Source organism: Hypanus sabinus, chromosome 8 (assembly GCF_030144855.1).
Source record: "Hypanus sabinus isolate sHypSab1 chromosome 8, sHypSab1.hap1, whole genome shotgun sequence".
Classification (NCBI taxonomy): Eukaryota; Metazoa; Chordata; class Chondrichthyes; order Myliobatiformes; family Dasyatidae; genus Hypanus; species Hypanus sabinus.
This window is the reverse complement of record NC_082713.1, coordinates 173524048-173550656: the sequence shown is the minus strand read 5'-3', so window position 1 is coordinate 173550656 and position 26609 is coordinate 173524048. Positions and strand designations below refer to the sequence as shown.

Genomic DNA, 26609 nt, shown 5'->3' with positions numbered 1-26609 from the left:
TTTCAGAAAGTATAAATGAGTCTACCTCTGATATCCAATTTCAGCAATTGTTCATGTTGAGATTATTTTTTGGATCATCTGGTATATTTTACCAATGTCTCAATTTGATAAGCATTAATGATTGCAGTTGAGGAAAGACCATATTGTTACAGAAACTCATCCACTGAGGTAGCATGCAAGGGGGCAGGGAGATCATTGACAGTTTTGAACTGAGAGCATGGGGGGGGAAGAAAGCCAGAGGCAGGCATTTTCAGAGGCTGGCAGGAGATTGGTGAGCCAGATGAGGGTGTGATGGTGGGCAGATGTAGCAGGTGAGGGAGAGACGATAAGGACAGTGACCAGGTGAGGGAGGGACCATGGAGAGAGGGAACAGGTGAGGGAGAGATGATGGAGAGGGGGAACAGGTGAGGGAGGGACAATAGAGAGGGGGAACAGGCGAGGGAGAGATGATGGAGGGGGGAACAGGTGAGGGAGGGACCAAAGAGAGAGGGAACAGGTGAGGGAGAGGGGGAACAGGTGAGGGAGAGACGATGGAGAGGGGGAACAGGTGAGGGAGAGACGATGGAGAGAGGGAACAGGCGAGGGAGAGGGGGAACAGGTGAGGGAGAGACGATGGAGAGGGGGAACAGGTGAGGGAGAGACGATGGAGAGGGGGAACAGGTGAGGGAGGGACAATAGAGAGGGGGAACAGGTGAGGGAGGGATGATAGAGAGAGCGAACAGGTGAGGGAGGGACGATAGAGAGAGGGAACAGGAAACAAAACTGGGGATTAATAGGTGTAAAGCTCAAGTGTGGGCGTGACATCAGCAACACAATTCAGGAGGCCCAGCACAGGGACTAAAGAAATAAACTGAGGGCAGCATTGGTCTATTGTCCTGCTCCATCCCTGATTCTCTGCCATCCATTTCCTGCCCAGCTCTAAGATTTGTTGAATCAGAAAATCAATTGATTCACCAATGACCGTAATCAAGCATCAGGCACTCAGGGCTTTCTGTGTGGAGGAAGTTATCCGAGTTCCAGCCCAACATAAACATACTTTCCCTCATCCCAGTCCCTACTGTTGGAGAGAGGAACCCTCAATTACATATGAGCGAGTTATAGGAAGGCCATGGGTAATCAATACAGTTAATCAGCAATAATGCAGGATTGATTGATGATCAGTTATCAGTGATGGAGCCAGGTTGGTTGGCGATCAGTTATCAGCAATGGAGCTGGGATGATTGGTGATCAGTTATCTGTGATGTTGCTTGTTTGATTGGGGACCAGTTATTAGCAATGGTGCCAGTTCAATTAGTGATCAGTTCAGATATCAGCAATGGTGTTGGATTGATTGATTGATGATCAGTTATCAGTAATGTTGTCAGATTGATTGGTGGTCAGTTATCAGTAATTGTGCCTTATTGATTGGTGACCAGTTATCAGCAATGGTGCCAGTTTGATTAGTGGTCAGTGATATTACGTGATCAATTGGTGATCAGTTATTAATGATAGTGCGGGATTGACTGGCAATCAGTTCAGTTATCAGTGCTGGTGTCAGATTGGTGATTAGTTGTCAGTGATGGTACCAGATTGATTGGTAATTAGTTATCAGCAATGGTGCGAAACTGATTGATTATCAGTTGGGGAATTGATTGTGATCAGTTATTGGCGATGGTGCTGGGTTGATTAGTGATCAATTTTCAGTGATGATGCCAGATTGATTGGTTATCAGTTGGTCTGTGGTAAAGAAGGGAAATGCATTGCTGGTATTTAATTCAAGAGGAATAGAATATAAAAGCAAGGAGATAATGCTGAGCCTTTATAAGACACTAGTCAGACCTCTCTTGGAGTATTATCAACAGTTTTAGGCCCCATATCTCAGAAAGGATGTGCTGCCAGTGTAGAGAGTCCAGAGGAGGTTCACAAGTATGATTCTGGGAATGAAGGGATTAACATATAAGAAGCATTTGGCAGCTTTGGTCACTGGAACTTAGAAGAATGGGGGGGGGGGGATCTTATTGAAATCTACTGAATGTTGAAAGGACAAGATAAGGTGGATGTGGAGAGGATGTTTCCTATGATGGGGGTATCCAGAACTAGAGGGAACAGCCTCAAAATTGAGGTGTGACCTTTTAGAACAGAAGTAAGGAGGAATTTTGTTTTATCCAGAGAGCAGTAAGTCTGTGGAATGCTCTGTTACAGACTGTTGGGGAGGCCAAGTCCGTGCATATGTTTAAGGTAGAAGTTGATTGCTTCCTGATTGGTCAGAGCATCAAAGGTACGGTGAGAAGGCAGGTGTATGGGGTTTATGGAATACCAACGATGGTGCTGAGCTGATTGGTGATCAGTGATCAGAGATGGTGATCATAGATCGGGTGTTGAGTATTAAGCCAGATCTTATTAGGGAGCTTAATGTAAAGGAACCCTTAGGAAACAGTGATTATAATATGATTAAGTTCATACTACAGTTTAAGAGGGAGAAGCATAAGTCACATGTATCTGTTTCACAATGGAATATAGGGAATTACAGAGGCTTGAGAGAGGAGCTTGCCCAGGTGGATTGAAGGGGGATACTGGCAGGGATGACGATGGCAGGGAAATGGCTAAAGTTTCTGGGAATAGTTCACAAGCCACAGGATAGATATATCCCACAGAGGAGGAAGTTCTCAAATGGCAGGTGTAGACAACATGGCTGACAAGGGAAGTTAAGGACTGTATAAAAGCAAAGGAAAAGGCAAATAAGGTAGCAAAAGTGAGTGGGAAGTTGGATGATTGGGAAGCTTTTAAAAGCCAAAAGGCATCTAAAAAAGTTATAAGAAGGGAAAAGATTAAATATGAGGGCAAGCTAGCCCATAATATAAAGCAGGATACTAAAGTGTTTTCAGTTATATAAAGAGTAAAAAGGTGAGAGTTGATATTGAACTAATGGAAAATGATGCTGGTGAGATTGTAATGGGGGTCAAAGAAATGGCAGATGAACTCAAATGGGTACTTTGCATCAATCTTCACTGTGGAAGGCATGAGTAGTGTGCCAGAGGTCAGTGAGTGTCAGGGAGCAGGAGTGAGTGCCATTGCTATTACAAAGGAAAAATTGCCAGGCAAACTCAAAGATCTTAAGGATCTTAGGATGTTTCCTATGGGGGGAATATCCAGAACTAGAGGACACAGTCTCAAAATTGACGGGCAACCTTTTAGAACAGAGGATGGGAGGAATTTTTTAGCCAGAGATCAATATTCCTGGATTTCAGTGATTTAAAAAGGATAGAGAGGGGGGAAAGGGGGAAGAGGGGTGGCATTACTGGTCAGGGATACTATTACAGCTGCAGAAAGGGTGGGTAATGTAGCAGGATCCTCTTTTGAGTCAGTATGGCTGGAAGTCAGGAACAGGAAGGGAGCAGTTACTCGACTGGGGGTATTCTATAGGCCCCCTGGTAGCAGCAGAGATACCGAGGAGCAGATTGGGAGGCAGATTTTGGAAAGGTGCAAAAATAACAGGGTTGTTATCATGGATGACTTTAACTTCCCTAATAGTGATTGGCACTTGATTAGTTCCAAGGGTTTAGATGGGGCAGAGTTTGTTAAGTGTGTCCAGGATGGATTCCTGTCAACATATGTTGACAGGCCGACTAGGGGGAATGCCATACTAGATCTAGTATTAGGTAACGAACCGGGTCAGGTCACAGATCTGTCAGTGGGTGAGCATCTAGGGGACAGTGATCACCACTCCCTGACCTTTAGCATTATCATGGAAAAGGATAGAATCAGAGAGGACAGGAAAATTTTTAATTGGGGAAGGGCAAATTATGAGGCTATAAGGCTCGAACTTGCAGGTGTGAATTGGGATGATGTTTTTGCAGGGAAATGTACTATGGACATGTGGTCGATGTTTAGGGATCTCTTGCAGGATGTTAGGGATAAATTTGTCCTGGTGAGGAAGATAAAGAATGGTAGGGTGAAGGAACCATGGGTGATGAGTGAAGTGGAAAATCTAGTCAGGTGGAAGAAGACAGCATACATGAGGTTTAGGAAGCAAGGATCAGATGGGTCTATTGAGGAATATAGGGTAGCAAGAAAGGAGCTTTAAAAGGGGCTGAGAAAAGCAAGAAGGGAGCATGAGAAGGCCTTGGCAAGTAGGGTAAAGGAAAACCCCAAGGCATTCTTCAATTATGTGAAGAACAAAAGGATGACTGGAGTAAAGGTAGGACCAATTAGAGATAAAAGTGGGAAGATGTGCCTGGAGGCTGTGGAAGTGAGAGAGGTCCTCAATGAATACTTCTCTTCAGTATTCACCAATGAGAGGGAACTTTTTGATGGTGAGGACAATATGAGTGAGGGTGATGTTCTGGAGCATGTTGATATTAAGGGAGAGGAGTTGTTGGAGTTGTTAAGATACATTAGGACGGATAAGTCCCTGGGGCCTGACGGAATATTCCCCAGGCTGCTCCACGAGGCAAGGGAAGAGATTGCTGAGCCTCTGGCTAGGACCTTTACGTCCTCATTGTCCACAGGAATGGTACCGGAGGATTGGAGGGAGGCGAATGTTGTCCCCTTGTTCAAAAAAGTTAATAGGGATAGTCCGGGTAATTATAGACCGGGTAATTATAGACCAATGAGCCTATGGTGGGAAAGCTGTTGGAAAAGATTCTTAGAGATAGGTTCTGTGGGCATTTCGAGAATCATGGTCTGAGCAGGGACCATCAGCATAGCTTTGTGAAGGGCAGATCGTGCCTAACAAGCCTGATAGAGTTCTTTGAGGAGGTGACCAGGCATATAGATGAGGGTAGTGCAGTGGATGTGATCTACATGGATTTTAGTAAGGCATTTGACAAGGTTCCACATGGTAAGCTTATTCAGAAAGTCAGAAGGCATGGGATGCAGGGAAGTTTGGCCAGGTGGATTCAGAATTGGCTTGCCTGCAGAAAGCAGAGGGTCATGGTGGAGGGAATACATTCAGGTTGGGGGGTTGTGACTAGTGGTGTCCCAGAAGGATCTGTTCTGGAACCTCTACTTTTCGTGATTTTTATTAACGTCCTGGATGTGGGGGTAGAAGGGTGGGTTGACAAGTTTGCAGATGACACAAAGATTGGTGGTGTTGTAGATAGTGTAGAGGATTGTCAAAGATTGCAGAGAGACATTGATAGGATGCAGAAGTGGGCTGAACAATGGCAGATGGAGTTCAACCCGGAGAAGTGTGAGGTGATAAACTTTGGAAAGACAAACTCCAAGGCAGAGTACAAAGTAAATGGCAGGATACTTGGTAGTGTGGAGGAGCAGGGGGATCTGGAGGTACATGTCCACGGATCCCTGAAAGTTGCCTCACAGGTAGATAGCGTAGTTAAGAAAGCTTGTGGGGTGTTAGCTTTCATAAATCGAGGGATAGAGTTTAAGAGACGTGTTGTAATGATACAGCTCTATAAAACTCTAGTTAGGCCACACTTGGAGTACTGTGTCCAGAACTGGTCGCCTCAGTATAGGAAGGCTGTGGATACATTGGAAAGGGTACAGAGGAGATTTACCAGGATGCTGCCTGGTTTAGAGAGTATGGATTATGATCAGAGATTAAGGGAGCTAGAACTTTACTCTTTGGTGAGAAGGAGGATGGGAGGAGACATGATAGAGGTGTACAAGATATTAAGAGGAATAGACAGAGTGGACAGCCAGCACCTCTTCCTCAGGGCTCCACTGCTCAGTACAAGAGGACATGGCTTTAAGTTAAGGGGAGGGAAGTTCAAGGGGGATATTAGAGGAAGGTTTTTCACTCAGAGAGTGGTTGGTGCGTGGAATGCACTGCCTGAGTCAGTGGTGGAGGCAGACACACTAGTGAAGTTTAAGAGACTACTAGACAAGTATATGGAGGAATTTAAGGTGGGGGGGTTATATGGGAGGCAGGGTTTGAGGGTCGGCACAACATTGTGGGCCGAAGGGCCTGTAATGTGCTGTACTATTCTATGTTCTATTGTCTCTCTCCCCCTCTCTCTGTTTCTCCCCCTGTCTCTCTCTCCTTCCATCCCTCCCTCTTTGTCTCCATTTATCTGTTTCTCTTTCCCTCACTTTTTTCTATTTCTCTCTCTTTCTTTCTCTGTTTCTCCATCTCTCATCCCCTCCCACCTCACCCTCTCCTTCCCTCTCTTACCCTCTCTCCCTCTCTTTGTTTGTTTCTCTTTCTCTTCTCCCCCTCTCTCCTTTCTCTTTATTCTCTGTTTCCCAAACTTTGTCCTCCTTCCCTCCTCCTCACCTCCTTCCCTCCTCTTACCCTCTTGACCAGTGATTGGCCCTTGTTTTAACTTTATCAACCTTCTCACATAATCTCTCAGAGTGGAGGGTTCCAGAAAGTCGCTCCCTCTGTGAGGTTCCCATGCCCTTCGGTTTTAAATCACCGATCCATGATGTGGCAAATATGCTGCTTGTTCAAGACTTGCCTACCGTAAAGATCAAAGCCATGTTTGTCGAAGTTCAGGCCCAGAGATCAGCTGCTTGCACATGATGGGTCTAAATTATTTCTTTATTTAGAGATACAGCCGGGAATAGGCCGTTCCAGCCCTTCAAGCTGCACTGCCCAGCAATGCACCCAGTGGAATAGTGACGACTGAGTGTTGGGGAAAGGTTAGGCAGGAAAGGTCTTTATTCCTTGGAACTAGGGAGTCTGAAGCATGTCCTCAGAATCAGAATCTTCTTTATTATCACTGACATATGACATGAAGTTTGTTGTTTTGTGGCTGCAGTACAGTGCAATATATAAAATATTCTGTAAATTACAATAAGATATACTATATATCTATATATAACATAAGTAGTGCAGGAAATTGGGACTAGCTGGGTCAGCACAGACAGATTGGGCTGAAGGGCCTTTATCTGTGCTGTGTTGTTCTGTGTAATTATAACAGGTTGAGATGTTCAGGCTAGTGAAGAAGGTTTTCAGCAGGACATGTCTATATTTGAGCTTGAATGCTCAGAATGTATATCCTGTGCAGCATATGTGATGGCCTGGCAGGGGCATGGACACAGAGCAACCTATTTATAGTGTTGCACTGTCATGGGCGTAGAGTCTTCAATCATTCCATCCTGTGGATGTCTATTTCAGAGCTAGCTTCACGCCCAACAATGTGAAGTATTTGTAGGACAGTGCAACACATTCCCGAATCTCTCTGTACCTGCACTTTTTGGGCTGTAATATGGCAGAGATGAACAGCTCTAATCCATACACATGGGACTTCAAGGTTCAAACAATGTTCTGATTTAGATGATAGTGTGGGATATTCTGAATAAATATGCTTTAATCTAATCCTCCTGGCACTTCCTGGGGTGAGCTGCATATGAATGACTGACGTCACTTGTATCTCTGGTGTACTGATTGGCCACTCTCCTCCAGTGCTAAAACTTCATCTCAGTACTTTTGCCGAGATGCAAAGTTGAGGAGCACTCCAGAGCACAGAACACAGGCTGCTACCTAAATGCAGGATTGAGGGAAGGTTTCTGTAAACACAAGATTTGAGAGGGCACTAGTAAAGGTGACAAACAAGATGAAGGGTTTCAGCCCGAAACATAGTGTAGTGGTGTGCTACACGCATTGTGAGTCGGTTCGGATGCGCCAGGAAATGGGTCGCCACAATAGATTATTTATTCCTTTGCATTTATGCCGACCAGACCTGCTGAGTTCCTCCAGCATTTTGGCTGACTCTGTGGTTAAGAAGGCATACGGTGTATTAGCCTTCATCAGCCGTGGGATTGAGGTTAGGAGCTGAGAGGTAATGTTGCAGCTATATAGGATCCTGGTCAGACCCCACTTGGAGTACTGTGTTCAGTTCTAGTCGCCTCGCTACAGGAAAGATGTGGAAACTATAGAAAGGGTGAAGAGGAGATTTACAAAGATGTTGCCTGGATTGGGGAAGGTGCCTTATGAGAATAAGGTGAGAGAACTCGGCCTTTTCTCCTTGGAGTGATGGAGGATGAGAGATGACCTGATAGAGGTGTACAAGATGATGAGAGGCATTGAACATGTGGATAGTCATGGCTGAATTGACTAGCATGAGAGGGCATAGTTTTAAGGTGCTTGGAAGTAGGTACAGAGGAGATGTCAGGGGTAAGTTTTTTACGCAGAGAGTGGTGAGTGCATGGAATGGGCTGCCAACGATGGTGGTGGAGGCGGATACGATAGGCTCTTTTAAGAGACTCCTGGATAGGTACATGGAGCTTGGAAAAATAGAGAGCTATGGGTAACCTTAGGTAATTTCTAAAGTAAGTACATGTTCAGCACAGCATTGTGGGCCAAAGGGCCTGTATTGTGTGGTAGGTTTCCTATGCTTCTATGTTTTTGTGTGTGTTACTGGTAAAGATGATGTACAGAGGGAGGGTCACACTGTCCACCCCACTTCCCACACCACTGCCCAGGTTACGATGTTCACCCCCACCTTGCACACCACTGCCCCAGGTTAAGGTGTATGACCCATCGGTCATGGACCTGTACAGTCAGACAGGTGCTGTCTGTTTTCATGTTTATGTATGTATTTATTCTTTAGAGATACAGCACAGAACAGGCCCTGGGCCTACAGAGCCACACTGCCCAGCAACCCACCTATTTAAGCCTAGCCCAATCATGTTGCAATTTACAATGAGCTGAGGCCTCCCATTGGTCAGATTCGACCATGGACATTGCGTGCCAGCTGCCTACATGTGCACAAGCAGGCCAGGGCAGTACGATATGGAGAGCAAGCTTTTGCCCTTGCCTCTCTACACAGCTGATGAATCCAAAGTTTGGTACCAGCAGCATTGCTGGAGTTGCCAGTCAGCTTTGAACTCAATGTAGAATTGCCTTGAGGACTCCAGCTCTGGAATTTTCCTCAGAGTTTACTCCCGAAGCCTTCCCAATGAGTGCATGTAGCTGTGAGGCAGTGGAAGTTTGAGATCAAAGTTTTCCTTCTAGATGAGCTGCCAGCCACGGCTAATGAGTCCCATTTGCCTGAAGCGACTGGTTTTAAGGCCCCAGTAACCAGCCTTTGCCCCATCACCTGTCAGTAAAAATAATTGTGCTGGGCTTAGAAGCTGATCCACACATGAAGGCCAGGAGCTGGACTTGGTTGTCAGAGGCTATTTGAGGTGCAGGTCATTGGGAACATTTAATAGGTAGTGGGAGCTCATCCTCACTGCCTCTCCACCATCCCACCTCACCCAATGTACAAACTCTGTTACAGAGGATGTCGGAATTGAACTCTGAACTCTGACACCCTCAGCTGTAATAGCATAACAGTAACTGCTACACTACCCTGGCACCCCAAATGTTCTTAAGTACATTCAGATTTTTACTGTTTCAAATTTTTAAGACCTTAAACATCAAGCTGATTTCTGTTTTGCAGTGGGGTGTGCTGTCAGGGATGGGCTCCTTCATGCTCACTGTTTATGTAAATGGTTAAAAATTTGCCAGTGCCAGTAGTCGGCCAATGTCAAACAAAATTTATTCTTAACCAGCAGTCCTGTCTGTCAGTGTGAAACATAGAAACATAGAAGATAGGTGCAGGAGTAGGCCATTTGGCCCTTCGAGCCTGCACCACCATTCAGCATGATCATGGCAGATCATCCAACTCAGAACCCTGCACCTGCTTTCTCTCCATACCCCCTGATCCCTTTAGCCACAAGGGCCATATCTAACTTCCTCTTAAATATAGCCAATGAACTGGCCTCAACTGTTTCCTGTTGCAGAGAATTCCACAGATTCACCACTCTCTGTGTGAAGAAGTTTCTCCTCATTTCGGTCCTAAAAGGCTTCCCCTTTATCTTTAAACTGTGACCCCTCGTACTGGACTCCCCCAACATTGGAAACAATCTTCCTGTATCTAGCCTGTCCAATCCCTTTAGAATTTTATATGTTTCAGTAAGATCCACCCTCAATCTTCTAAATTCCAGTGAGTATAAGCTTAGACGATCCAGTCTTTCTTGATATGAAAGTCCTGCCATCCCAGGAATCAACCTGGTGAACTTTCTCTGTACTCCCTCTATGGCAAGAATGTCTTTCCTCAGATTAGGGGACCAAAACTGCACACAATATTCTAGGTGCGGTCTCACCAAGGACTTGTACAACTGCAGTAGAACCTCCCTGCTCCTGTACTCAAATCCTTTTGCTATGAATGCCAACATACCATTTGCCTTTTTCACTGCCTGCTGTACCTGCATGTCCACCTTCAATGACTGGTGTACAATGACACCCAGGTCTCATTGCACCTCCCCTTTTCCTAATCGGCCACCATTCAGATAATAATCTGTTTTCCTGTTCTTGCAACCAAAGTGGATAACCTCACATTTATCCACATTAAATTGCATCTGCCATGAATTTGCCCACTCACCTAACCTATCCAAGTCACCCTGCATCCTCTTAGCATCCTCCTCACAGCTAACACCGCCGCCCAGCTTGGTGTCATCTGCAGACTTGGAGATGCTGCATTTAATACCCTCGTCTAAATCATTAATATATATTGTAAACAACTGGGGTCCCAGCACTGAGCCTTGCGGTACCCCACTAGTCATTGAAATTCCTTTAAATCTCTTTGACACAATTGCTGTGGGATTTCCATTTAAAAGAAAGTCCCATCTTCAGCTTGTTTAAAATCAAAGGAACTGCAAAATCACTGGAAACACTTAGCAGGTCTGGCAGCATGTATTGAGGGAGAAATAGGGTCAATGTGAGCGTTTGATAGTTCTGCACCCGTGCTAGCTGGGGTTTAGAGGAATGAGGGGAGATCTCATTGAGACCTATTGAAAACTGAAAGGCCTACACAGAGTGCATGTGGTGAGGATGTTTCCTATAGTGGATGAGTCTAGGACTAAAGGGCATAGCCTCAGAATCGAGGGATATTCAATTGGAGCGGAGATGAGGAATTTCTTTAGCCAGAAGGAAGTGAATCTGTGGAATTCATTTCCACAGGTGGCTGCAGAGGCCAAATCTTTGGGTATATTTAAGGCTGAGGACGATAGATTCTTGATTAGTCAGGGTGTCAAAGGTTACGAGTGAAGGCAGGAGAATGAGTTGAAAGAGTTAGTAAACCAGCCATGATGAACAGATTAGATGGGCTGAGTATCCTAATTCAGTTCCTACTGTATGCTTTACGGTCTTATGGTCATCTCATCCTGTTCTCTGGCCTTGCTGTGTTCACCTCACCCTCATCTCATTCGGGGTAAGACTGACAGAGGTTTGAACCACAGGGTCATCGGAGTGTGAATGGAGAGTGGTCAAGTTGTGCTAAAGACACAGTCTGGTCCAACATGATCACTTTGAATTCCCTTTGCCCCTTCCTTGGCTTGAGCAGAAGGGGTCAGTCTTGGGTCTCATGCACTGACCTTATACTAGGCAGTGCTAAGGGTCTTGGACACGTCCTTTCCCTCTGCTCCTCAGCTTCTGCAGTTGGTGTGGAGCATCTTGGGATTTGGGCTCTTTGTCAGCCAGAGGCAAATAGTTAATAGTGCTGGCCTCGAGGACTCACTTTTGATTGGACAGGCAGGAGGAGAGTAGGCGTGTCCTGACAAGGGACTGGGTCACTGACTGCTCTAAGTGTATGGTGTAAAGTGCAGCCGATATGCATTTGCCAGATTACTGGGCTGACAGCTGAACGAGTGATGGCAGTGGGGGGTGGGGGCTGCTGAACAGGCTGCTCTCTCTATGTACACACTGAGTTCAGCGGCTGGATTTAGGCTTTAGAGAGGGGCTGCCCACTGAACAGTTGGTGGTGAGGACTCTACCTTTCCAGTGTGGCTCTCTAATGGAGTTTGTTCCAGAGAGGTTCCCGACGTTGAGACTGGCCTGCTCTACCCCTTCCTAAACACCAAGATATGATTGGCGGTGAATGTGGGAGCTGTGCAACGGAGGGACATGGAGAGGTCGAGTAGTGATGAAACATCCATACCCCGGAGCCTGTCAGTGGAGAGCAGGGTCTCCGACACCGGACAGCCCTCCCACTCAGCCCAGCAGTTCGGCAGTGGCTTTACTGCGGCCGCTTTCTGTGGCAACTCCAGCTCCCGTCCCAGGGGACTGATCGACCTGGGTGTAAAGAATGACAAGTACACAGCTCCCAAAGGTAGCAAGTATGTGGTGTTTTACCTGGACCTCTCGCTTGTTTTTCTCTTAGAGTTCCGGAGGTGCAGCATGGCCAGTGGCTGCTTGTGTTGTCTGAAGTATCTGATGTTTGTTTTCAACCTCATCTTCTGGGTGAGTAATACCTTCCAGTCCTGGTGACCGATACAACAGAGAGCTGTGTGTGGGGTGAAGGGGAGGGCAGAGAGCCGTGTAGCCATATATGTATCAGGCAAAGATCTAGGAGTATGTATGTCAGACAGAAAATCACGTGTATGTGAGTTTGAGGCAGCAAGCTCTGTGTGTGTGAGAGATGGAGAGAAGTGTGTGTGTGTGAGAGAGAGAGGTGGAGAATCGTGTGTGAGAGATGGAGAGAGGTGGAGAGGAGTGTGTGAGAGAGAGAGGTGGAGAGTAGCGTGTGTGTGTGTGAGAGATGGAGAGGATTGTGAGAGAGAGGTGGAGAGGTGTGGGTGAGAGATGGAGAGAGGTGGAGAGGAGCGTGTGTGTGAGAGAGATGCAGAGGAGTGTGTGAGAGAGGTGAAGAGGAGCGTGTGTGTGTGAGAGAGGTGGAGAGGAGTGTGTGAGAGAGGTGTGTGTGAGAGGTGGAGAGGAGTGTGTGAGAGAGAGTGAGAGAGGTGTGTGTGAGAGGTGGAGAGGAGTGTGTGAGAGAGAGTGAGAGAGGTGGAGAGTAGCGGGTGTGGGTGAGAGAAAGAGGTGGAGAGGAGTGTGTGAGAAATGGAGAGGAGTATGTGAGAGAGTGAGAGAGGTGGAGAGGAGCGTGTGTGTGTGAGAGAGATGGAGAGAGAGAGAGAGAGAGGTGGAGAGGAGCATGTGTGAGAGATGGAGAGGTGTGTGTGAGAGATGGAGAGGAATGTGTGAGAGAGTGAGAGAGGTGGAGAGGAGCGTGTGTGTGTGAGAGAGATGGAGAGAGAGAGAGAGAGAGGTGGAGAGGAGCATGTGTGAGAGATGGAGAGGTGTGTGTGAGAGATGGAGAGGAATGTGTGAGAGAGAGAGAGAGGTGGAGAGTAGCGTGTGTGTGAGAGAGATGGAGAGGATTGTGAGAGAGAGGTGGAGAGGTGTGTGTGAGAGGTGGAGAGGAGTGTGAGAGAGAGAGAGAGGTGGAGAGGAGGGTGTGTGTGTGAGAGAGGTGGAGAGGAGTGTGTGTGAGAGGTTGAGAGTAGCGTGTGTATGTGAGAGAGATGGAGAGGATTGTGAGAGAGAGGTGGAGAGGTGTGGGTGAGAGACAGAGAGAGGTGGAGAGGAGCGTGTGATAGAGTGAGAGAGGTGGAGAGGAGCGTGTGTGAAAGATGGAGAGGAGTGTGTGAGAGAGAGAGAGAGAGGTGGAGGTGTGTGTGAGAGATGGAGAGGAGTGTGAGAGAGAGAGAGAAGTGGAGAGTAGCGTGTGTGTGTGTGTGAGAGATGGAGAGGATTGTGAGAGAGAGGTGGAGAGGTGTGGGTGAGAGAGAGGTGGAGAGGTGTGGGTGAGAGAGAGGTGGAGAGGTGTGGGTGAGAGAGAGGTGGAGAGGTGTGGGTGAGAGAGAGAGGTGGAGAGGAGTGTGTGAGAGAGAGTGAGAGAGGTGGAGAGGAGCGTGTGAGAGAGGTGAAGAGGAGCGTGTGTGTGTGAGAGAGGTGGAGAGGAGTGTGTGAGAGATGGAGAGGAGTGTGTGAGAGGTGGAGAGGAGTGTGTGAGAGAGAGTGAGAGAGGTGGAGAGTAGCGTGTGTGTGTGAGAGAGATGGAGAGGTGTGGGTGAGAGAAAGAGGTGGAGAGGAGTGTGTGAGAAATGGAGAGGAATGTGTGAGAGAGAGTGAGAGAGGTGGAGAGGTGTGTGTGAGAGGGAGAGGAGTGTGTGAGAGAGTGAGAGAGGTGGAGAGGTGTGTGTAAGAGGTGGAGAGGAGTGTGAGAGAGAGAGAGGTGGAGAGGAGCATGTGTGTGTGAGAGAGATGGAGAGAGAGAGAGAGAGAGGTGGAGAGGAGCATGTGTGAGAGATGGAGAGGAGTGTGTGAGAGAGAGAGAGGTGGAGAGGTGTGTGTGAGAGATGGAGAGGAGTGTGTGAGAGAGAGAGAGAGGTGGAGAGTAGCGTGTGTGTGAGAGAGATGGAGAGGATTGTGTGAGAGAGGTGGAGAGGAGTGTGTGAGAGAGAGTGAGAGAGGTGGAGAGGTGTGTGAGAGAGGTGGAGAGGAGCGTGTGTGTGTGAGAGAGGTGGAGAGGAGTGTGTGAGAGAGGTGGAGAGGAGTGTGTGAGAGATGGAGAGGAGTGTGTGAGAGAGAGTGAGAGAGGTGGAGAGGAACATGTGTGTGAGAGAGAGGTGGAGAGGTGTGGGTGAGAGAGAGAGGTGGAGAGGTGTGGGTGAGAGAGAGAGGTGGAGAGGTGTGTGACAGAGAGTGAGAGAGGTGGAGAGGAGCGTGTGTGTGAGAGAGGTGGAGAGGATTGTGAGAGAGAGGTGGAGAGGTGTGGGTGAGAGAGAGAGGTGGAGAGGTGTGTGAGAGAGGTGGAGAGGAGCGTGTGTGTGTGAGAGAGGTGGAGAGGAGTGTGTGAGAGAGGTGGAGAGGAGTGTGTGAGAGATGGAGAGGAGTGTGTGAGAGAGAGTGAGAGAGGTGGAGAGGAACATGTGTGTGAGAGAGAGGTGGAGAGGTGTGGGTGAGAGAGAGAGGTGGAGAGGTGTGGGTGAGAGAGAGAGGTGGAGAGGTGTGTGACAGAGAGTGAGAGAGGTGGAGAGGAGCGTGTGTGTGAGAGAGGTGGAGAGGATTGTAAGAGAGAGGTGGAGAGGTGTGGGTGAGAGAGAGAGGTGGAGAGGTGTGTGTGTGCGATAGAGGTGGAGAGGTGTGTGAGAGAGAGAGGTGGAGAGGTGTGAGAGTGAGAGAGGTGGAGAGGTGTGTGTGTGAGAGAGGTGGAGAGGTGTGTGTGTGAGAGAAAGGTGGAGAGGTGTGTGAGAGAGAGAGGTGGAGAGGTGTGTGAGAGAGAAAGGTGGAGAGGTGTGGGTGAGAGAGAGGTGGAGAGGTGTGGGTGAGAGAGAGGTGGAGAGGTGTGGGTGAGAGAGAGAGGTGGAGAGGTGTGTGTGTGAGAGATAGGTAGAGAGGTGTGTGTGTGAGAGAGAGGTGGAGTGCTGGAAATGTGTATGAGAGATGAAGAGCTGGGAATGTGTGAAAGTGATGGAGAGCTGGAAGTATATCAGGCAGAGAGTTTCTGTGAACAACGAAAGAGCTTTGGGTTTGGAATTGGGTATTTGATCCTCTACAATATTCCGCGTGTGAATTTAAACTGGAGGTGGCAGTGTTTTTTTACGAAGCCGAGTTGCAATATCAACCGGGCTTGGACGGAGAGCGCGCTCGGGGGTAATGGAACTCGGGAACCTCCATTTTCGAGCCTGGTGCTGATCTCATTGTGCCACCAGCCGATGTTGGAGCCAGGCCCTGGAATTAAAGTTGGGAGACGGAATGGAGTGTACTTAGGGAAGTGAGTCCTCTTCATCTCATGCTGAGTGACTGTCTGTGGGCTACAGGGATGCTCACAGTGGGTAATGCTGTACAGTGTGTACAGGTCCAGCCAACAGGCAGCCTACTTGGAAAAAGAACATACTGAGAGCACTGTTTTCCTGGGTTCCTGTAAATTTCTGCATTATTTCGGGATTCCTATATCAACATTTAACACCTGTTCCTCCAGCTGTTCAGAATAGTCAAAGCACAGCTGGACTTGCAGTGACACAGAGGGAGCAAAGTACAACTTCAGTCTTGCCTGGAGCGTGTAGAGCACAGTGACTAGGTGTGGCATGGAGTGGACGAAGGCTACCAAGGTAACAGAGCAATACCTGAGATCAGAAAATGCCAGACTTCCGGCTGAGTCCCTTCACTGCCAAACACAGAATGAATGTAAAAAGTCAATTCAAACAAGGAGACACTGACCGTACACCAGGCTGTGTTACGCTGGACACTGACAGTACACCAGACTGTGTTACACTGGACACTGACTGTACACCCGACTGTATTACACTGGACACTGACCGTACACCAGACTCTGTTACACTGGACACTGACAGTACACAAGACTGTGTTACACTGGACACTGACCGTACACCAGACTGTGTTACGCTGGACACTGACAGTACACCAGACTGTATTATGCTGGACACTGACTGTACACCAGACTGTGTTACACTGGACACTGACAGTACACCAGACTGTGTTACGCTGGACACTGACAGTACACCAGACTGTATTATGCTGGACACTGACCATACACCAGACTGTGTTACGCTGGACACTGACCGTACACCAGACTGTGTTACACTGGACACTGACAGAACACCAGACTGTTACACTGGACACCGACAGTACACCAGACTGTGTTACGCTGGACACTGACAGTACACCAGACTGTGTTACGCTGGACACTGACTGTACACCAGACTGTTATGCTGGATACTGACAGTACACCAGACTGTTACACTGACCACTGACAGTACACCAGACTGTGTTACACTGGACACCGACAGTACACCAGACTGTATTATGCTGGACACTGACCATACACCAGACTGTGTTATGCTGGACACTGACCGTACACCAGACTGTGTTACGCTGGACACTGACAGAACACCAGACTGTTACACTGGACACCGACAGTACACCAGACTGTGTTACGCTGGACACTGACAGTACACCAGACTGTGTTACGCTGGACACTGACCGTACACCAGACTGTTTTATGCTGGTCACTGACTGTACACCAGACTATGTTACGCTGGACACTGACCGTACAGTGGAGTGTGTTACCTCTGCTTTCCAGAAGCAGTTGTGGCCTGAAGTGTGGCTGGCTGTGGGAGAGTGGGTTGTTATTGTTATTTTCGATAATGTTGATCGTCTCTGGTAAACTGTTCATACAGATCTGATCATTACACTGTACATTGAGCTAGAATAAGAACGTGACGCTCTTATTGCTCAGGGCATCGTTGTTCAGAGTTCAGTCCCGGCCTCCTCTGTATGGAGTCTGTAGTCCTACTTGCATGGGTTTCCTCCCAGTGCTCCAGTTTCCTTCAAGTTCAAAAACATACCAATTGGTAGGGTAATTGGTTATTTTAAATTGCGCCGTGATTAGGCTAGGGTTAAATTAGGGGTTGCTGGGCAGCATGGCTTAGAGAACTGGAATGGTTTGCTGCATGTTGCATCTTGAAATAATAAATAAATAAACAAACAAATAAAATAAAGTAAAACGATAACAGAATACAGAACACACACAGAGTGCTGGAGGAACAGCAGGCCAGGCAGCATCTCTGCAAAAGAGTAAACAGCCAACGTTTCGGGTCGAGACCCTTCATTCGAACCAGAGAAAAAGATGAGAAGTTGGAGTAAGAAGGTGGGGGGTGGGGGAGGAAGAAATACGAAGTAGTAGATGATAGGTGAAATCAGGAAAGGGGGAGGGATGAAGTAAAGAGCTGGGAAATCAATTGGTGAAAGAGATACAGGATGAGAGAAGGGAGAATCTGACAGGAGAGGACAGAAGACCATGGAAGAAAGGGAAGGAGAGGAGTTCCAGAGGGAGGTGGGCAGGTCAGGATATAAGGTGATAGAGGGAAACAGGTATAGGAAATGATGAAGGAGTGGGGGGCAATTAGCAGAAGTTCAAGAAATCGATGTTCATGCCATCAGGTTGGAGGCTACTGAGGTGGAACATAAGGTGTTGCTTCTCCACCCTGAGTGGCCTCATGGCAGCAGTAGAGGCGGCCATGGACTGACAAATTGGAATGGGAAAGAGAAGAAGAATTAAAATGGGAGGCTACTGTGAGATCCTGTTTTTTTCTGGAGTTATGTGACTGTGGTAGCAGGTCTGGGTGAGCACAAAGCCTTTCCTGGTCTGACCAGCTGGTGAGACAGGCTTTTCCCTGAGTGGTGACGGGTTTGGCAGGTTGTCTGTAAGGGCTGATTCAGTGCAATTGACAGTCTGGCTGTTGATTGTCTAGTCTGTTAGGAAACTGTTCTTTGTGGAACACCAGTCCTAAGGTATTCACTGGTATTCCATGTTATTGTCATGTTCAAAATACTCAAGGTGAGGCTTTACCAGCCTTAACATTACATCCCTGCTCTTTTTTCCAGACCTCTTGAAATGAACGCTAATGTTGGTGGACAAGCAGGGCGGACAAAAGAGTGTTAATGGATGACATTTACTTAGATTTTCAGAAAGCATTTGATATGGTGCCTCACGTGAGGCTGCTTAACAAGATAAAATCCTATGATGTTACAGTAAATATATTGGCGCCGATAGAAGAATGGCTGACAGGTAGCAAGCAGCTAATTTTCCAACATTATATTTCATTTGCCACTTTCTTGCCTATTCTCCTAATCTGTCTTAGTCCTTCTGCATCCTACCTGTTTCCTCAACACCATATGTCCCTCCACCAGTCTTTGTATCATCTGCAAACTTCGCAACAAAGCCATCTATTCCATCATCTAAATCACTAATATACAGCACTAAAGGAAGTGGTTCCAACATTGACCCCTGCGGAACACCACCAGTCACTGGCAGCCAACCAGAAAAGGATTCTTTTATTCCCACTGGCTGCCTCCTACCAAATAGCCAATGCTCTAACCATGCCAGTAAATTTCCTGTAATAACATGCATCTTAAATTGGTAAGCAGCCTCATGTGTGGCACCTTGTCCAAAAGTACAACACCCACTGCATCCCCTTTATCCTACTTGTAATCTCTTCAAAGAATTCCAACAGGTTTGTCAGGGAAGATTTTCCTTAGGAAACCAGCCTGACTTTGTCCTATCTTGCCCTGTGTCACCAAGTACTCCATAACTTCATCCTTAACAATTGGCTCCAACATCTTTCCAACCACTAAGATCAGGCTAACTGGTCAATAATTTCCTTTCTGCTGCCTTCCTCCTTTCTTAAAGAGTGGAGTGGTATTTACAATTTTCCAGTCCTCTGGCACCATACCAAAGTCCAATGATTATTGAACGATCATTACTAATGCCTCCATAATCTCCACCGCTATCTCTTTCAGAACCCTAGGGTGCAATTCATCTGGCCCCAGTGACATGTACCTTTAGGTCTTTCAGCTTTTTGAGCACCTTCTTTCTTTTAATAATAACTGCCCCCACTTCTCTTCCTTCACTCACTACATCAGGCACACTGCTAGTGTCTTCCACAGTGAAAACTGATGCAAAATATTCATTTAGTTCACTTACTATCTCCTGTCCCCGTTATTATTTCTCTGGTTGTATTTTCTAGTGGTCCTATGGCCGCTCTCAACTCATTTGAAAATATTTTTACTATCCATTTTGGTATTGTTTGCCAGCTTGCTTTCATATTTCATCTTTTCCCTCCAAATGACTCTTTTCATTGTTCTCTGTAGCTTTTTAGAAGCTTTCCAGTCCCCTACCTTCCCACTAATTTTTGTGTTTTTGTACGTCCTCTCTTTTGCATTTACATTAACCTTGACTTTACTTGTCAGCCATAGTTGTACTATTTTGCCATTTGTGTATTTTTAGAATACATCTATCCTGCACCTTCCTCATTTTTCACAGAAACTCAAGCCATTGCTGCTCTGCTGACATCCCTGCCAGCAGCTCCTTCCAATTTACTTTGGCCGTCACCTCTGTCATACCTCTGTAATTTCATTTACTCTACTGAAATACTGTTACATCAGACGTTACGTTTTCTCTATCAAATTTCAAGTTGAACTCAATCATATTGTGATCACTGCCTCCTAAGGATTCTTTTACCTGAAACTCCCTAATCGCCTCTGGTTCATTACATAACATCCAATCCACTGTAGCTGATCCCCAGTAGGCTCAACGACAAACTGTTCTAAAAAGCCATCTTGTAAGCATTCAACAGACTCACTGTCTTGAGATCCATTACCAACCTGATTTTCCCAATTGACCCGCATATTGAAATGTCCCATGACTATCATAATATTGCCCTTTTGACATGCCTTTTCTATCTCCTGTTGTAATCTGCGGTCCACATCCCAGCTACTCTTGGGAGGCTTGTATGTAACTGCCATTAGGATTCTTTTATCCTTGTAGTTTCTTAACTCAACCCAAAAGGATTCACCGTCTTCCAATTCTATGTCACATCTTTCTACTGATTTGATGCCATTCTTTACCAGCAGAGCCACGTCACTCACTCTGTCTACCTCCTTATCCCTCCAATATAATGTGTGACCTTGGACATTCAGCTCCCAACCCCAACTATCCTTCACTCACGATTCAGTAATGGGCACAGAATCATACCTGACAATCTGTAATAGTGCAACAAGATCATCCACCTTATTTCTTGTTCTCCGTGCATTATATAACACTTTGAATACTGTATTTGCTATTCTTTTTGATTCTGCATCCCTAATACACTGGTACTCACCCTGCTGGCTGCAGTTTTATCCTATAATCTGCCTACCCTTGCTGACAGTCTGACTGCAAGCTTATCTTTGCTTTCTTACCACCCTCCCTATCCTGAGTCCTTTCACTCTGATTCCCACCCCCTTGCCAAATTAGTTTAAACCTTCCCCAACAGCTCTAACAAACCTGTCCACGAGAATATTGGTCCCTCTCGGGTTCAGGTGCAGCCCGCAACTTTTGTACAGGTTATACCTCTCCCAATTCGCTCAGCCTGTCAGCTAAGCAGTCGGCCTAGATATCTCCACTTGTGAGATGTTCAGCAATCTGAGAGTGTCAGTGACCTGCTCCTGGTACAGGTTACCCTGGTAGAAGCTGTACTGGTGCACATAGAGCTGATATCTGCTGCCCTGGTACAAACAACTGGTGCGGGCAGCACTAGTACTGGTGGCTCTGGTATAGGCAATGCTGGGGATCACAAAACAACTTCATGCTTTAATTCTGCAAGAAGTAACCAGGTTTATCTTTCCTGTGAAATTAATTCCATTGAATAATGGAAAATTTGGCAACATTCTTTCAAGAATCGATTGATTCTGGCATTCTACAAGATGACTGGAAAATTGCAAATGTTACTCCACTATTTAAGAAGTGTAGGAGGCAGCAGAAAGGAAACTATAGACCTGTTAGCCTGACATCAGTGGTTGGGAAGTTGTTGGAATTGATTGTTAGGGATGAGATTACAGAGTACCTGGAGGCCAATAACAAGATATGCCAAAGTCAGCATGGTTTCCTGAAAGGGAAATCCTGCCTGACTAACTTACTGCAATTTTTTGAGGAAATTACAGGCAGTGTAGACAAAGGAGATGTAGTAGATGTGGTATACTTGGATTTTCAGAAGGCCTTTTAACGAGGTGCCACACATGAGGTTGCTTAGCAAGATAAGAGCCCATAGATTTACAGGGAAGTTACTGGCATGGGTGGAACATTGACTGATCAGCAGAAAACAGAGAGTGGGAATAAAGGGATCCTATTCTGGCTGGCTGCAGGTTACCAGTGGAGTTCCACAGGGGTTGGTTGGGACTGCAGCTTTTTACGATGTATGTCAATGATTTGGACTATGGTATTAATGGATTTGTGGCTAAGTTTGCCGATGATACAAAGATAGGTGGAGGAGTGGGTAGTGTTGAGGAAACAGAGAGCCTGCAGAGAGACTTAGATGGTTTAGGGGAATGGGCAAAGAAGTGGCAAATGAAATACAATGTTGGAAAGTGTATGGTCATGCACTTTGGTGGAAGAAATAAATGGGCAAACTATTATTTAGATGGGGAGAGAATTCAAAATACAGAGAATCAAAGGGACTTGGGAGTCCTTGTGCACGATACCCTAAAGTTTAACTTCCAGGTGGTGAAGAAGGCGAATGCAATGTTGGCATTCATTTCTAGAGGTATAGAATATAAGAGCAGGGATGTGATGTTGAGGCTTTATAAGGCACTCGTGAGACCACACTTGGAGTATTGTGTGCTGTTTTGGGCTCCTTATTTTAGAAAGAGTATACTGACATTGGAGAGGGTTTACAGAAGATTCACGAGAATGATTCCAGGAATGAGAGGGTTACCATATGAGGAATGTCTGGCAGCTCTTGAGCTGTATTCCCTGGAGTTCAGGAGAACGGGGGTGGGGGGGGGGGGAATCTTATAGAAACATTCTGAATGTTATAATGTTAACAGATTAAACATGGCAAAGTTATTTCCCATGGTAGGGGAGTCTAGGACAAGGGGGCATGACCTCAGGATTGAAGGGCATCCATTTAAAATAGAGATGAGTTGAAATTACTTTAGTCAGAGTGTGGTAAATCTGTGGAATTTGTTGCCACAAGCAGCTGTGGTGGTCAAGTCATTGGGTGCATTTAAGGCAGAGATAGACAGGTTCTTGATTAGCCAGGGCAACAAAAGGTATGGGGAGAAGGCAGGGGAGTGAGGATGACTGGAAGAATTGGATCAGCCCATGACTGAATGGCAGAGCAGATTCAATGGGCTGAATGGCCTACTTCTGCTCCTATATCTTATGGTCTTATCAGTAGAGGAGCAAATTTATAAGGTGATCACAGACTGTTGCAACAAGCATAAAGTTGTTATAGGAGCTGATTTTAACTTTCCACATATTGACTGGGAATCCCATACTGTAAAAGGACCAGATGGGTGGAGGTAGTCAAATGTGTTCAAGGAAGTTTCCTTTATCAGTATGTAGAAGTCCCATCAAGTGAGCCTACAATGTTGGATCTGCTGTTAGGGAATGAGACAGGACAGGCGACAGAAGTTTCTGTAGGGTAACATTTTGCACCTAGTAACCAGAATGCCATTGGTCTGGTCCGTGAGTTAAGATTCTAGATTGGAGTAAGGCCCACTTTGGTGTTACCAGAAATGATCTGGCAAGTGTGGATTGGGACAGGCTGTTTTCTGCCAAAAGTATACTTGGCAAGTGGGAGGTCTTCAAAAGTGAAAATTTGAGAAATTAGGAGGGCTAAAAGAAGGCATGAAGTTGCTCCAGCAGACAAGGTGAAGGAGAATTCTAAGGGATTCTACAGATATGTTAAGAGTAAAACAATTGCAAGGGATAAAATTGGTCCTCTGGAAAACCAGGATGGTAATCCTTGTGTGGAGCCAAAACAGATGGAGGAGACCTTAAATAATTTTTTTGCATCTGTGTTTACTCAGAAAATGGATACAAAGTCTAGAAGTGAGGCAAAGTGGTATCAACTTCATGGATCCTGTACAGATTACATAGGAAGAGGTGTTTGCTAACTTGAGGCGAATGAGGGTGGATAAATCCCCAGGACCAAATTGTTCCCTTGGACCCTACAAGGTTGCAGAAATTGCCAGGGCCATAGCAGAGATACTTAAAATACCCTTGGCAACAGGAGAATTACCAGAGGATTGGAGGATGGCCAGTGTTGTTCCACTGTTCAAAAAAAGGCTCTAAACATAAACCAGGGAATTATAGGCCAGTGAGCCTGACAGTTGTTGTGAGAAAGTTATTGGAAGGTATCCTAACGAACTTGATATACATAACTACTTGGATGGACATGGACAGATTAAGAATAGTCAGCATGGCTTTGTGTGTGGTAGGTCATGTCTAACCAATCTTATAGAGATTTTTGAGGAAGTTACCAGGAAAGTGGGTGAAGGCGGGTCAGTGGATGCTGTCTACATGGACTTTAATGAGGCATTTGACAAGATCCTACGTGGGAGATTGGTCAAAAAGGTTCAGTCGCTGGGCATTCAAGATGAGTAAATTGGATTGGACATTGGCTTTGTAGGAAAAGCAGGAGAGTGGTAATAGAAGATTGCCTCTCTGACCAGGGCCTGTGACTAGTGGTGTGCCACAGGGATCGGTGCTGAGTCCTTCGTTGTTTGTCATCTATATCAATTATCTTGATGATAATGTGGTAAACTGGGTCAACAAATTTACAGATGACTCCAAGATCAGGGCTGTAGTCGACAGCAAGGAAGGCTGTCATGGTTTGCAGAGGGATCTGCATCAGCTGAAAAGATGGGCTAAAAATGGCAGATGGAATTTAATGCAGACCAGTACAATGTTTTGCACTTGTTAGGTCTTACACAGTTAACTGTAGGGTAGTGAGGAATGTGGTCGGACAAAGGGATCTTGAAATACAGGCCCATAGTTCAGTGAAACCAGCATCACAGGTAGATTGGGACATAGAGAAAGCTTTTGGAACATTGACCTTCATAAATCAAAGTATTGAGTACAGGTAGATGGGATATTATGTTGAAGCTGTATAAGACATTGGTGAGGCCTAATTTGGAGTACTGTGCGCAGTTTTGGTCACCTCTGTACAGAAAAGATGTAAACAAGGTTGAAATAGTACAGAAAAGATTTACAAGGACATTGCCAGTTCTGGAGGACCTGATCAATAAGGAAAGATTGAATAGGTTCGGACTGTATTCCATAGAAAGTGGAAGATTGAAGGAAGATTTAATAGAGGTATACAAAGTTATGAGGAGTAAATGTTAGATTAATGCAATCAAACTTTTTCCATTGAAATTGGGTGGGACTATAACCAGAGGTCATGAGTTAAAGGTGAAAGGTGAGAAGTTTAAGGGGAACATGACATGAAAGTTCTTCATTCAGAGGGTTGTGAGAGTGTGGAATGTGCTGCAAGCTCAAGTGATGCAGGCAAGCTCAATTTCAACATTTTAGAGAAGTTTGGAGAGGTACATGGATCGTAGTTACATGGAGGGATATGGTCCTGGTGCAGATCAATGGGAGTAGACAGTTTAAATGGTTCCACATGGAGTAGATGGGCCAAAGGGCCTGTTTTTGTGCTGTACTTCTCTGAGACTCTATGACTCTCTAAATGCTTTGAGTCCACAGCAAAACAGATTCGAGTGGCTTATGCTTATTGCCAGCTGCTTGTGGGTCTGTTTTAGTTTGCACTGTGAGCTCTTGGTCAGAGTAATGATATAAAATCCATGGAGCAGAATGTTGAATCCATCTGGGTAGAGGTTAGGAATAGTAAAGGGAAAAAACACTGGGGAGGAGTTGTCTACAGGCTGCCAAATAATAACATTACAGTGGCACAGGCAATAAACAGAGAAATATCTGAGGCATGTGAGAATGGAACAACTGTTATGGGAGATTTTAACTTGCACATAGATTGGCTGAATCAAGTTGGTTGAGGCAGTCTTGAGGAGGACTTCAGAGAATGCATCGCATCTGTGACGGCTTTCTTGAATAGCATGTTACTGAACCTACAAGGGAACGTGCCATCTTAGATCTGGTCCTGCCCAATGAGACAGGTAAAGTTAATGATCTTGTAGATAGGGATCCTCTTAGAAAAAGTGATAAGAGTATGATTGAGTTTCTTAAACAAATTGTGGGTATAATAGTTCGATGTAAAACCAGTGTATTATGCCGAAACAATGGAGACTACAGTGGAATGAGGGAGGATTTGGCTGGTGTAAACTGGAAACACAGGCTATATAGTGGGACAGTTGAGGAACAATGGAAGACTTTCAAAGAGATTTTTCACGGTGCTAAACTAAAGTTTATTCCAGTTAAAAGCAAGGACAGTAAGGGTGGGGAGAGCCAGCCTTGGATAACTAAGGAAATAAAGGAAGGCATCAAACTAAAAGCTTGTGTGTACAAAATGGCCAAGAGTAGTGAGAAACTGGAAGATTGGGAAAACTTTAAAAAGCAACAAAGAACCACTAAGTGGGAAATAGAGAAAGGGAAGCTAGATTATGAAAATAAACTAGCACAAAATATAAAAACAGATAGTAAAAGTTTTTATAATTATATAATGGAAAAATGTGGCTAAAGTGAATGTAGGAAACTTGGAGGACGAGAAGGGGGAATTGATATTGGGTAATGAGGAAATGACTAAGACTTTGAATGACTATTTTGAGTCAGTCTTCACAGTGGAGGATACATCTAACATGCCAAAGGGAGAGGTTACAGATGCAGTGGGAGGTGAGGACCTCGATACAATAGCTATCACTAAAGATCTAGTTCTGAGCAAACTTGTGGGCCTAAAGATAGATAAGTCCTGATGGTATGCATCCCAGGGTACTGAAAGAAATGGTACAAGTTATAGTAGAGGCTTTGGTCAAGTCAAGTCAAGTTTATTGTCATATCGACCATAAACTGCTGGTACTGTACACAGTAAAAACGGAACAACGTTCCTCCAGGACACTGGTGCTACATGAAACAACACAAAACTACACTGGACTATGTGAGACAGCACAAGGCTACACTAGACTATGTAAAACAACATAAAAACTGCACTAGATTACAGACCTGTACAAGACTACAAAACAGTACAGGCACAAAAGTGCACAAAACAGTACAGGGCAGTACAATAATTAATAAACAAGACAATAGGCACAGTAGAGGACAAATTACAATATAATAATAAATGGTTGTTTACCAAAATTCTTTGGTTTCTGGGCAGGTCCTGGCAGATTGGAAGATGGCAAATCTTATGCCACTGTTCAAAAAAGAACGTAGGCAAAAGGCAGCTAGCTGTAGTCCAGTTATTTTAACATCAGTAGTTGGGAAAATGCTTGAAGCTATCATTAAAGAAGAAATAGTGAAGCATCTGGAAAGAAATGGATCCATCAGACAGGGGCAGCATGGATTCAGCAAAGGCAGGTCCTGTTTATAAACTTACTGGAGTTCTTTGAAAATATAATGAGTGCAGTGGATAGAGGGGAACAG

At 45.7% G+C, this 26609-nt stretch overlaps 1 protein-coding gene and 1 long non-coding RNA gene across 3 annotated transcripts in view; both read left to right on the top strand.

Moving 5' to 3' along the window:
• LOC132398742 (tetraspanin-9-like) overlaps positions 1–26609 on the top strand; it is a 122792-nt gene that overhangs the window by 29068 nt on the left and 67115 nt on the right. Inside the window, exon 2 of one of the 2 annotated variants that reach the window (XM_059978605.1) lies at positions 12090–12169. In XM_059978605.1, the coding sequence (XP_059834588.1) occupies positions 12107–12169 (63 nt within the window). In that variant the 5' untranslated portion in view covers positions 12090–12106. Of the gene's footprint in view, positions 1–11595; positions 12170–26609 lie in introns of those variants that run through there. The other variant, XM_059978604.1, reaches the window with a different exon arrangement.
• LOC132398743 (uncharacterized) lies at positions 12183–17371 on the top strand. The gene is made up of 5 exons (XR_009513777.1): positions 12183–12623; positions 12660–12800; positions 13103–13526; positions 13577–14151; positions 14185–17371. It is a non-coding gene; the product is annotated as an uncharacterized LOC132398743 (long non-coding RNA).